General features: G+C 42.6%; 1 protein-coding gene across 1 annotated transcript in view; it reads right to left on the bottom strand.

Moving 5' to 3' along the window:
- Positions 1 to 13,769, bottom strand: part of PSMB2 (proteasome 20S subunit beta 2) — a 45,055-nt gene that overhangs the window by 19,716 nt on the left and 11,570 nt on the right. The window contains exon 3 of the mRNA XM_006148688.2: positions 11,421 to 11,491. Within this exon, the coding sequence (XP_006148750.1) occupies positions 11,421 to 11,491 (71 nt within the window). The remainder of the gene's footprint in view (positions 1 to 11,420; positions 11,492 to 13,769) is intronic.

Here is a 13,769-nt window from a genome sequence, read left to right as displayed (position 1 = left end):
AAACACACCAGGCACATGTGTGTGCGTGTTCAAAATCCTGAGGGGAAAATGAAGGAGAAGGGACTGTGGCATGGCCATTCCCCTAGGGGTGCTTACTCACTTTCTCTCTCGTGAGCATACATGCCCCATAGCAAATTTTTATCTCTTTATTTATTTAAATAACGGTGAGGATAAATCTGTACTTCCAACGGTGAACACCCTAAAAATAAAAACACATTCTTACATGCTTTATGCCAACAAAGCACTCTGTTGCTCCAGGTCTAAATGGAAACTTAATAGGAAACCTCAACATTTTTAAATCGCCAAAAAATACAAATCTAGACCAATTACCTATATTGTTTCAGCCCCACTGTGGATAGGAAAGATACTCTAAGTGCAAAGTTGGCACAAAGGGTTGCACAATTCCAGCCATCCAATAGGCATGTTCCACTCAGCCAGAACGGGGTTCTCTCTGCTCGCAGCAGGCATCCAGCAGGGTAGCACATATATGCTCTCCGAGTGAGAAAGCAACACCTTCTCACATACAACCCCCTGGAGAGAAACGGAGAAGGGGAGGGGGAGGACTTTACACCTGCAAACTCCTAACTCCATCAGCACCAGGGCTGGGAAAAACAGCACGTATTAAAAAAAAAGAAGAGAAGGTTTTCTGATAAAGCCAGTAACTTTCAAAGAAGCTACTTCAGCCACAAGCCATTTTTCCTTAGGAGACCAGTAAGTGAAATGATGTAACAGCCATCTTTCTCCTCCAAATAGACTTAGCCAATCCCAATAGCCGCATAAGCAAACTACTTAAAAGGGCAGCTGTCAGAATTCTTACTCCTCTTGGTAGAAAAACACTATAAGCACAAAGTGTTGTCATATTAATTAAGGCATCTCAGCTCCAAGGCACAGCTGTCCCTGGGCCTCTGAATAATCAAAATGACCACTAAAAATAGAACGGCAGTATCTCCAGTGGGGCAGGCATGAGCCGCCCCCAATCCTCAGAGACTCCGGTGAGATGTGACCTTGGACACACGTGTTTTGCCAACGATCAGCCACCTAAGTGTAGCCATATGCTGCCAGTTTTCACCTCATGTCCTATGAAGGCTTGGAAGCGAAAGTAAGGACCACACGGAACTCTTGGCCTACAGTGAAAACCCAGTCAGCTGACTATGATGGTGTTCGGTGGGGAAGAAAACTGCTCCCAGATCTAAAAGGACTGCTGCTTGCACCGAAAGTCCAGGAATTTCAGGATGAGTAGCTTGCCTTTTTTAAATTTTACATTGCCTCATCACCAAAGTAAGCCAGCACTGTCTGTCAGGATGCCCGGGCTGAGTGGCAGCAGTGTCGAAGGCTGCCGTTTGCTCCAAGGCACTGCCATCTGCAGCAGCACGACATTTTGTCTCCGGAAAATAAACACATCTGCTTTTGCCAGTGTCCTCCCACTGTGCCGCCCATCTGGAGCAGGTGAGCTGGAAGGCAAGCCTGGGCAAGGGGGAGACGGGGGCAAGCAGGGGAGGCGAGGCCTCAGGGGAGATGGCACATGGAGGAAGAAGGCAGTGCTGCGTCATGTCACATCCTGCTAACCACTTCTGCCAGAAAGCATGTGAAAGGGCCCTTGTTAGTGATATTTTAATCACATGTAACAAACTGTGGGTTGTGTTTAGGGGACAAGACCTGCAAAGTCAAGGTTTCACCTGGGCCATCTGTTCACAAGGTCACATGGCCTCACTGAGAGCACAATATGGATAATGTCTTTGTGCCAGCCACCTTAGGCATAAGGGAAGTAATGCCAGTGGTCAGAACAGGGCTCAAAGCAACGAGCTTCTTCCAGGACAGGGGCACACACCATGGTCACTTCCAGAAATGACCAACATCTGATATTATTTCTTACATGTTCTGACCCTATTAGAAAAAAATAAATTCAAATCTATTATGTTGTCACATCATATCAGATCTTTAAGTCATGCTATTAGGGAGCTGAAAGAAACCATAAACATTACTCAATTAAATGCTCTTTCTCCTAAAGTTTTCACCTAAATCACAGCCAAGCTAGTGCTAAACTAAGCTAGAGTCTTCCAACTATACCATTAGTTTTCTTTTTTTAAAAGAATTATTTATTGATTTTATTTACCCCATCATCATTACTATTATTTTAATTTGCTACAGGACGCACAATGTTCACAAGAGAGAGGATAAGTGAGAAAGCAAGCTGCCAGGTCCAGGACTTGCACTGTGGTCAACCATGTGGGAGCCTAGCGCCCCAACCACCACGCCACCTGCTGGTCCCAATATCATTAATTTTCAAACTCAAGCAAAAAAGGGACAGTGAAACCACCTTTTCAAATGAAACCTAACATGAAACTCCTACACATAAAATAGATAAAAGCTGAGTTGATCTGTATGAAGAAGTGCTAAAGTTTCACCATGCCAGTGTTCCTTGGTGAAATTCCTGAGGCAACTTCATGGACTAAATCTTTGACAACCATTCCACCAGGTTGGATACTTTTCCAGTTCATTATTTCACTGTTTACTTGCTAAGCATATATAATCAAAGCCCTGTGAGAAGATAAATTACCAAAGACGCAGGAAATACTTCAGAAAAAGTCCAATGAAAACACTTCAGCCAGTAAATGGTGGTAGTAACCCCCGAAGATCACACAGCATGGAGGCCAGCCTTCTACTCTAAGCCTTTCCATGAAACTCCACATTCCCCAAGGATATCAGATGTGGCTGGTTCATACTTCAGTCTCTACATCTGTAGATAGATGGTGACAGATCGTTTTACGGCATTCAGATGGGCCACTCCAGATCTGCTACGTAATTCATTTCAAGTAAGAAAAAGCCCCTTTATTCATCATCCTCCTTTATAAAGTTCATTAATCAAATTATAAGGAGAATTTAAGTAAGCAGGCTTGAGCACAGTAAAAAGAACTACATCTATAACTCATTATAAAAGTTTCAAAATAATGTTAAAAATCTAAATAGCTGGGATCAGCAGGTAGTATAATGGTTACATCGCTGGATTCCCACGTAGTGTACTATGGTTCGAGTCCTGGACTCAGCAGCTCTTTTTTTTTTTTTTTGGAGAGGTTTTCGCTATAGGATGTGTGCGCTCGCCAGACAGACAGAGACAGAGAGACAGAAAGCAAGAAATCACCCCCCAGGGGGGATGGTCATGCCACAATCTCTTCTCCATTCTCCTCTCGGGATCTTGGGCACGCACGCACATGCACCCAGCGTGAGTTTTAAGCCTCCGGGAAGTGAACTGTGGTCGACTACGTGGGAGTCCAGCAACGTAGCCATTATGCTAACTGCTGGTTCCCCTGGACTCAGCAGCTCTAAACTCATGCCAGGCACATGTGTGTGAGTGCCCAAAATCCTGAGAAGAGAATGGAGAAGAGACTGTGGTATGGCCATTGCCCCTGAGGGGTCATTTCTCGCTTTCTGTCTGCCTCTGGTGAGCACACACATCCTATAGCAAAAATCTCTCTCTTAAAAGATCTGAGTAGTAGTTCTTTAGTTGTAATAACTGATTAAATACTTACTCTTTACCAAGGAACTATCATTCACTCATTCAAAATATATTTTATGGGCAAGTCCATCGCCTGGTGGTTAAGGTGGCTGGCTCCCACATGACTGACCATGTAGTTTGAGTCCTGGACCTGGAGGCTTGAAAACACTACCAGTACATGATCCTGAAAGGAGGAAGAAGTGGAGACAGGATTGCAGTGTGACCATTCCCCATGGGGGGATGCTTTCTCGCGTTCCCTCTCTCATTCTTTCTCTAATGAGTGCACAAATCCTCTGGAAAAAATTAAAAAAAAAAAAAAAAGGCAAAATACGTTATAGGAAACTAATGGTTAATCCTCAGTTCTTATAATTTGATTACTTCTTCCTCTTCACAGATGAATAAAGTTCCACAAACATTAGTAACTTATTCAAAATTATATAAACCAGTATACACCAGTGAAGGGGCTGAAACTCTCATATACCTGACTCTAAAATCTATGTTTAAAGAAGTCTTATAATGTGGAGTCGAACCCACAGGAAAAGCTGAATAAGCCCTTTTTCTGCTAGTTGGGGTCTAACCAGGAACAAACTAACTTAAATGTATGCATGCATTTAAACCAAATGTAAAAGGAAAACTTTAAAAAAATTTTTTCTGGGACCAGAAGTTAGTGTAATGACTATGTCGCTAGACTCCCATGTAGTCGACTGCAGTTCGCATCCCGGACCCGGTGGCTTAAAACTCACACCGGGCTGGGCACGTGTGCGTGTGTGCCCAAGATGCTGAGAAGAGAATGGAGGAGACGGGATTGCGGTGTGGCCATTCCCCCTGGGGGGTGATTTCTCGCTTTCTGTCTCTCTGTCTGTCTGGCGAGCACACGCGCCCTATAGCAAGAAAAAAACTCTCAAAAAAATTTTTTTCTCATGTGTCTTTTTTCATCTTTTCCTGATGATCTCATGTCTTTTTAAAACTTTTTTTAATGTTCTTTTCAAAAAATATATACATGGTAGAAAGCACGTATGAGAGTGAGAGAGAAAGGAAAGCACCCTTGACAGGGTCTGGTCATGCCATGATCCTCTTACTTCAATCCCAGGCTGAGAGGACCTCGGGCACATGTGTGCGTACCCTAGAAGTTCAGGGCTGGGCCAGGTGTCCCAACCACTGTCAGATGACATATGGCTTCCAGCACTGTAGTCCAGTTATCATGGACTGAGCACCAGGCTGGGCCTCATCTCTTCGACTCTTACGTGAACTAACAATCACTTAAGGTCTGACTTGAGGGTCAGCCCCACAGGACTGCAGTTAAGCTTTGTACATAAGGAGCCAGACCTCACAAGGCTGCCATGGTTCAAATCCTGGCACTAGAGACTTGAAAAACACACTGGGTAGGTGTGTTCACGTGCCCAAAACCCTGACAGGAAGTAGAAGTGAAGGAGAGGAGACTGCGTGTGATCACTCTCCACTGGTGCATGCTCTCTCGCTCCCTCCCTCCTTCTCTCTTTGGCGAGTGCATGTAAATTCTGGCAAAAAAAAAAAAAAATGTGAATACTTTAATAAAATTTCCTTCTAGTGCATAAATGCACAGTCACATTCTCAGTGGCCTATGTGAACCTAACTGGATGACATTTATCCAGCAAATTCTCGCCGTTAGGACACCTGCAATGGGTGCATATTCATACCTTATCTAGATAATCCTGTGTGCAGATCCTGACATTTTAACAGAGTCGAATGTCTCATGCTGCCCTAAATGCACAAACATACATGTACATTAGTCAAGTAAATGATAAAGCAGTCACCACGAAAGAGTATGATAGTTGAAGTCAGAATCTTAGCACAGCCTCTTTTTTTTTTTTTTAAATTTGCTATAATGCCTGTGTGCTCACCAGAGAGAAACAGGAAAGAGAGAAGGAAACTGACAAAGCAACCCCCCCTAGGGGGATGGCCACGCTGCAAGCCCTTCCCCTCCACTCTCCTTTTGGGGTTTGGAGCACGCATGCACACACACCTGGTACCAAACTGTGCAGTCGGCCATGTGGGATCTGGCCACTGTAACCACCACACCACTGGCTGGTCCTACTCTAGCTCAGTCTTCATTATCTGTATATATGCCTTCAAACACACGTTCTCTGACACACAGAGACGTACCTCTCTAGGCCTCAGAATCCTTTTAAGTAAAACGAAGAGAACATGCATCTTAGTGTCATAAGGATACTTAAACTAGGCACCAAATGTAGCAGTAGCTAGAAGACACTGTCCAGGAGAACTTCCTGCAATGATGGAAGTGCTCTAATCAATCATGTCCAATATGGTGGCCATTAGCCACCGGAAATGTGGCTGTACCTGAGGAATAACATTTCTTTTTTTAAAGCAACAAAAGTTTATTTCTCGTTCAGGCAAAGTCCAGGGGTCTCTGCTCCAGAAACCAAGTTTACTTATTTTTTAAGAATTATTTTATTTAACTTTATTTATTACTATTATTTTTTAATGTAACCAGGGCAAGACAGAGAGAGAAAGTGAGAATACAAGCCGCCAGGTTCGGGACTCAAACTGTGGTCAGCAATGTGGGAGTCCAGAGCCCTTAACCACCATGCCACCTGCCGGCCCTCCAAGTTTTAAATTTTATTTAATATAATGAATTTCAATTTAAATAGCCCATATAGCTACCAGCTACCATATCGGATGGTGTAGATCTCAAGCAAATCCTAGCACATAACAGATGTTCAGTATTAGTTTTTTTTTTTCCTAGAATTATATTATTTAATTTTATTTATTATTATTCTTTAATCTGACCAGAGAAAGAGAAAAAAAGGGAAAGTGAGAAAGCAAGCCACCCAGGCCAGGACTCAAACCATGGTCAGCCACATGAGTCTTAACCACCATGCCATGGGCTGGTCCCAATACCAGTAACTTTAAATTTCTTCTGAGGATCAGCAGGTGGCATGGTGGTTAAGGTGCTGGACTCCCACATAGCTGACCACAGTTCAAGCCCTGGACCAGGCGGCTTGCTTTCTCACTTTCTCTTCTTCGATCTCTCTCCCAGGACTCAAACCATGGTCAGCCACATGAGTCTTAACCACCATGCCATGGGCTGGTCCCAATACCAGTAACTTTAAATTTCTTCTGAGGATCAGCAGGTGGCATGGTGGTTAAGGTGCTGGACTCCCACATAGCTGACCACAGTTCAAGCCCTGGACCAGGCGGCTTGCTTTCTCACTTTCTCTTCTTCGATCTCTCTCTGGTCAAAATTAAATAATAATGATAATAAAATTAAATACACATAATTCTTTAAAAAAGAAAAAAAAAAGTCTTGTGAAAGAGAAAAAGAGACACATACATGCAGAGAACAGGCACCCTACCCTGATAAAGACCCTGAGCTGTGGCTCGCCCCAGTGTCGGGGAGCGCAGATCATAGGACAAGCACAGTCCAAGAACCTCAGGGAAGTCCAGATCATAGGACAGGCACAGTCCAACAGCTCAGGGGAGTCCAGATCATAGGACAGGCACAGTCCAGCAGCTCAGGGGAGTCCAGATCATAGGACAAGCACAGTCCAACAACCTCAGGGAAGTCCAGATCATGGGACAGGCACAGTCCAACAACCTGAGGGAAGTCCAGATCATAGGACAGGCACAGTCCAGCAGCTCAGGGGAGTCCAGATCATAGGACAGGCACAGTCCAGCAGCTCAGGGAAGTCCTGGGATGTGAATCAGGACTTTCTCTTTTCTTTTTTTTAAATTTTGCTCTTTAACATTATTTTATTTTTTATTTTTTGGAAGTTGACCAGAGAGACACTGAGAGAGAAGGCAATTGAGAAAGCAAGCTATCAGGTCTGGGACTCAAACTGTGGTCAGCCATGTGGGAGTCCAGCCGCCCAAATCACCACGCCACCTGCTGGCCCCAATCAGGATTTTTTCCATGGAGTCCAGTTGCATTACTGCTTTACCACAACCTGGCCCACACGACCAGTAATGTTTTTAATATTTTCATCTTTACTATAAATCAGTTCAACTAAAACAGCCCAACAACAAAAATCTCCCATAGGAAGTTAACTTATAGCCGTTAAATTGTTTCTTTAACCAAACAGCAAGAACGACATAAAAACAAAAGCTGACTTACATTATTCTGTAGTAAATAAATGTCATCCCAACCCAGCATTCTCTTCCAACACCTACATATCAACGGACTGAAAATCAAATAATCTGAACTAGATACAAAGTTATGCAAAGTACACTGGTTGAGACCTAGAGCCTCACATGTCAACTGGTGTGACCATGTAAACGTGACAAACTTTGTGACTTTGCACTTACTAGAAGACTGACAAACCATTGTCACCTCTATCGCATAAAATGACTAAATGATAAATTCGAGTTTCAGAACTAAGAGTATTCTGATAAGGAGGTGGGGGAGCAGGGATTGGACCTGTGCTAAAGCCCAAGGCAGAGGTAGTCAGTGTTTACTAGGCTCCTGTCACTATCTACAAGGGATATTTATTTGTTAAAACATCAAACATTTCTGCTAGGAGATTAACTGGATTCGCTGCATTTGCATGAAGCACATTACCACTCTTATCTCAATTCTAAAAGAAGCTTAATTCACTCAGTGTCTGCAGTGTTTATGACAAAGCATTTACCATGCCCAAGCAAAGCCGGAATTCTCATTCCAGTTCTGCCTGATATGTTAGAGGAACATTTACTATGGCAAGCCACAGCATACTCTTTGCTGACTGCCACAGGAACTTCTGGGTGACAGGAAAGCTAGTATATGACCCATTTTCTTCTCTAGAGGAGTGAGCAAGGAGTGACCTTTCACCCAGATCAAAAGGATGTCTGTCAATCTGTCTCCTCCTCCCAACCCTTCTAGCTTCTTTTCAACCTACGTGATCCTTCAGAATGCACAAACCCTTGGTTCAAAAGCCAGTTGAGAGAGATTCTACTTAAAGAGAAGCTCTCAGTCCAGTATTATTAGGCACTAGAAAATAAACTGCTTTAAATATCTATAGGAACATATTAAAAATACCTGTGCTTATTCAGACTCTATTAATAATTCAGTCTCAGCAAGTGCAGATGAAACTAAAGCCGTAATAAAGGGACCAGCAGATGGCATAATGATTATTTCACTGGGCTCCCACATGGTTGACCGTGGTTTGAGTCCTGGATCTGGAGGTTTGAAACTTACACCAGGCATATGTGCCTGTGTGTCCAAAATCCTAAGAGGAGAATGGAGGAGAAGGGATTGCAGCATAGCCATCCCCCCAGTGGTGATTTCTCACTTTCTGTCTCTCTGTTGCTGTCTCTCCAGCAAGCACACATGCCCCATAGCAAAAATCTATTAAAAAAAAAAAAAAAAAAAAAAGAATAAAAAAAAAAAAAAAAAAAAAACCATAAACAGCATCAGTGTTCTAGAAACACTACCGAAAGGCCAAGGAGCTGACCTTAAGGTAGAACATTCAAATGTCTTTAGCACCATTGTTGTAGCTTCACCTGATCTGCGGTGTGACCTGCCACTTTACACCCTCCACACCGTATCAGCAATGGGGAGTTAACTACTATCAGTCTCAGCGGAACAGTGAGTAGATTAAATTATTAAGCAAAATGCTTTGGGCAAGAGTCATATGAATGTTAAATATTATGATTTACAAGCATTCATTTTCCTAGCACTCCTGTGGGGTTAAGAAGTTATCTTGATTTCATAGATGAGTAAACAGGCACGGGGGTCAGGTCACATGGAAAGGCTCTGTTTACTTAGTCCCCTGGGAAGGGAATAATATGCACTTCCAACAGTCATAAGAAGTTTCCGGGCACATCCTACACAATCTTTAATGCATTCAATCCTTAACGTTGCCATCTTTGAACGCTCACTCAATGAAACTGAGAGAGCTCTAAGGTAGCAATAAGCCAGAATAAATAAAGTGGAACAATTCTGTATGCTTTGCCAAAAACAGCTGTATGAAGAAACAGATAAATAACCTCAAGTTGAAAATCTACATTATTGCTTTCAAGATTTTATTTCCTCTACCATGTAAGGACATTCAGCCACAAGAATTAAATAATAAAGTCTACTATAAACACACTTTGAAAAATTTTTGGCAGTTTCTTACAAAACTAAACATTTTCTTACTTCATGACCCAACACTCAAGCTCTATGGATATTGAAACAAAAGGGTTAAAAATTTTATTCATAATTGCCAAAATTTGGAAGCAACCAAGATGTTCCTCAAAAGGTGAATAAATATGGGACCAGCAGTTAGCGTAATGGCTCTATCACTAGACTCCCATGTAGACGACTGCAGTTCAAGTTCCAGACCCAGTGGGTTAAACTCACACCGGGTGCGCGTGTGTATGTGCCCAAGATCCTGAGAGGAGAATGGAGAAGAAGGGATTGCCTCCCCTGGAGGGTGATTTCTCGTTTTCTGTCTCTCTCTTTCCGGCAAGCATACACGCCCTATAGCAAAAATCTCTCCAAAAGAAAAAAAAAGGTGAACACATAAGTAAACTGGTACTTCTAGCCAATGGACTATTACTATTACTTAGCACTAAAAAGAAATGCGTTAGGCCACCTTGTAGCACAGTGGTTAAAGCACCGTATGGACGTAGCCAGTTAACACATGGCCAACTACAGTTTGAATTCCAGTCCCAGAGGCTTCAAAAACTTACCAGGTATGTGTGTGTGTGTATGCCCAAAATCCCAAAAGAAGAGAAAAATGGAGAAGGGATCATAGCGTGATCACCCCCGATGGGGGTTGCTTTCTCATTTTTCTGTCTCTCCCCAGCAAGCACATGGGTACTCTGGGAAATTTTAAAAATTAAAAAAAAAAAAAAAAACACATGGGTCCTCTGGGAAACTTTAAAAATTTAAAAAAAAAAAAAAAAAAATGGAGGAAAGGAAATTGTGGCATGGCCAGGTTCCGATAAGAGGTACTTTTCCTTCCTCTTCCCCCCCATCTCTGCCCCCCTCACATGCACATGACCCTTGACATTAAATAAATAAGAAATGAGTTATCAACTATGAAAAAACAAGGGGAAACATCAATCCTCTGGGAAACTTTAAAAATTTAAAAAAAAAAAAAAAAAAATGGAGGAAAGGAAATTGTGGCATGGCCAGGTTCCGATAAGAGGTACTTTTCCTTCCTCTTCCCCCCCATCTCTGCCCCCCTCACATGCACATGACCCTTGACATTAAATAAATAAGAAATGAGTTATCAACTATGAAAAAACAAGGGGAAACATCAATACATATGACTATGTGAAAGAAGCCAATCTGAAATATACTGCAAATTCCAACGGCATAACCTTGACCTTCTGGAAAAGGCAAAACTATGGAGACATTGAAATGATCAGTGGCTGCCAGGGTTGGGGCAGGGGGTGGTGAACAGGCAGAGTGAAAAGGATTTTTAGAGCTGTGAAAATATTCCATGATACTATACTGATGGACACATCTCATTAGATGTTTGTCCAAACCCACAAAATATACAAGACCAAGAGTCCTAACCCTAACATAAACTATGGGTTTAGGGTGACTGTGACGCATAGGTTTATCGAGTGTGACAAAGGTACCACTCTGGGGGGCAGCTGTTGATAAGGAATGTCATACATGTGCATGGGGAAGGAGTACATGAGAAATCTTTATACTTTCCTGTGAACCTAAAACTGCTCTAAGAAAGTCTTCAGAGAAAGAAATAAAAAGGTTGCAGGCCTTCATGGTCCTAGGCCCTCAACGAAATTCTTCGGAAATGTGTATTTGCCTCCTGGTCTTAATTAGCAACAATACAGTAAGAGAAAATAAACTCAAAGGAACTGAAGAATGAATGAGTAGCAATGGGACGGGCTCAGGAAGGTCCGACAGGGCAAAAATTCTACCCCTGTCTAACAGGGATATAAAAGAAGCACAGAACATTTTCCACTCTTATCTAGGGCTGCCTGGTATATTGCTTACCCTACTCCGAAGACAGTCAGCCAGGTTTCGGCGTGTGAAATTAGCTGCTGCTGTTGGAGACAATTCATACCCTGGTATGGGAGATAAAGAGTCATACTTGAAGTGGAACAGAAGGAATAACATATCCCAAATTATTTCATTCCTCCTGTTCTTAAAGCCCACCCATGTTCTGTACATTTAATGTGTATAAAGCACACAGACTGAGGGATATAATCATGCCATAATTGTCAAAGAGCTGGTTAGTAATTTCTGGCTACAAACAGGATAGAGTGATTGTTCAGTGGCAGGACCGAACTCTTAGCCTTGCTTAAGCTAGTCATTCATCCACAGACCGTGATGCCCTCTGTAGAAAGAAAGATGTACAAATACAAAGGTTTTTTAAAAAATTAAACAAGTTTAAAGTGCCTTTCCTTTATTTTATTTATTTATTTTTGTTAATTTTTGCCAGTAGAGGCATGTATTCCCCAGAAAGAGACACCACCTGTTGGCCCCTAAAGTGCCTTTTTAAAATAGAATAATTTAATTTAACTTTATTTATTTATTTTTAATTTTACCAGAGAGGGACAGAGTAAGATAGAAAAAGAGGGAAAGTGAGAGAGCAAGCCGCTGGGTCTGGGACTCAAACCGCGGTCCGCGTATGGAAGTACAGTGCCCTTAACCACCACGCACTTACCAGCCCCTAAAGTGCCAATTTTCAAAAGTTCATTTGAAAAGAAATAGTGGGAGAAGAGAGACTGGAATTTAGAATAGCCTCAATAGAGTCGTAGCTTCTTTATTTTATTTTTTTAAGATTTATTTTATTTTATTTGTTATCACTATTTATGTTTTAATTTTACCAAAGACAGAGAGAGAGAAAGAGAGAAAGCAAGCCACCAGGTCTCGGACTCAAACCATGATCAGCCATGTAGGAGTCCAGCACCTTAACCATCACGCCATCTGCTAGCCCCCAGTCATACTTTATGAAATAAGAAGGTTCTGTCAACATGTGATCTTATTATTCATTTATTTTTAATGATTTTTGCTATAGGGTGCATGTATTTGCCAAGGAGACAGAGAGAGAGAAATTGAGAAATCACTCCCCAGTAGAGTGGGGGAGGGCCAAGCCGCAATCCCTTCTTCTCCATTCTCAGAATTTTGGACATGCATGCATGCACACGTGCCTGGTGTGAGTTTCAAGCAGCTGGGTCTGGAACTCGAACCATGGTATGCCATGTGAGAGTTAAGTACCACAACCACAATGCCATCTGCTGACCTCAATATACCATATGTTTGGGTTTTTTGGAGAGGTTTTTGCTATAGGGAACGTGCGCTCGCCAGACAGACAGAGACAGAGACAGAGAGACAGAAAGTGAGAAATCACCCCCCGGGGGGATTGCCACGCCACAATCCCTTCTCCTCCATTCTCCTCTCAGGATCTTGGGTACACACACACGCATCCGGCGTGAGTATCCTGAGAATAAGACTTGTAAAAACAACTGCAAAGGCAACAAAGGTAGGACCAAGAGGAACGATGTCAGGTATGTGTTTAACAATGCATTTACTTTGAAACTTAGCTCCTCAATAAAATAACAATGGTGCCTAAAGACAAGAATGATCCACAATCTAGTACTCACATGGAAAATGCCAATGGAAAGTGGCTAAATCATTCCCTGTAACATTTTAATACCCATGTCAGATCCAGTGAGATTTAAATGAAAATTCTAAAATGTTCATTGAACAACTATGTTTCAGGGTCCATGCTGAGTGTTTTCAGAGGTGTTACTGGATATCATCCTCACAAGTCTATTATTGCATATCAAATCATAATGGAAACAACACCAGACAGATAGCAACACTCTTCAGTGCTCCACCTAATCCACTAACACCATTAAGGATTTGATAGTTACCTTAAAGGCAGAGGGGACACAACCACTCCCATACTGGAGCTGAATGGGAGGTCCTGAGTTTACACCCCAAGGCCTTCCTGTACAAACCAGACATATTCATGTGCCCCATGGTCCAAGAGAGCTGAGGGTGGAGAGTGGACTGTGGCATGAAGACACGGCTAGGGATGCCTATCTATATCTTTCTAATGAAAGAAACAAACTTCAAAAAAAAAGAAAAAAGGAGGAACCAGCAGTTGGCATAATGGCTATGTCGCTGGACTCCCACGTAGTCGACTGCGGTTCGCGTCCCGAACCCGGTGGCTTAAAACTCACGCCGGGCGTGTGTGTGTGCGTGCCCAAGATCCCGAGGAGAATGGAGGAGAAGGGATTGTGGCGTGACCATCCCCCCCTGGGGGGTGATTTCTCACTTTCTGTCTCTCTGTCTGTCTCTGTCTGGCGAGCGCATGTGCCCTATAGCGAAAAT

The sequence above is a fragment of the Tupaia chinensis genome, unplaced genomic scaffold, assembly GCF_000334495.1.
Source record: "Tupaia chinensis unplaced genomic scaffold, TupChi_1.0 Scaffold000239_1, whole genome shotgun sequence".
Lineage (NCBI taxonomy): Eukaryota > Metazoa > Chordata > Mammalia > Scandentia > Tupaiidae > Tupaia > Tupaia belangeri.
Note: the sequence above shows the minus strand (reverse complement) of the source record. Positions and strands in the feature narration are given on the sequence as shown.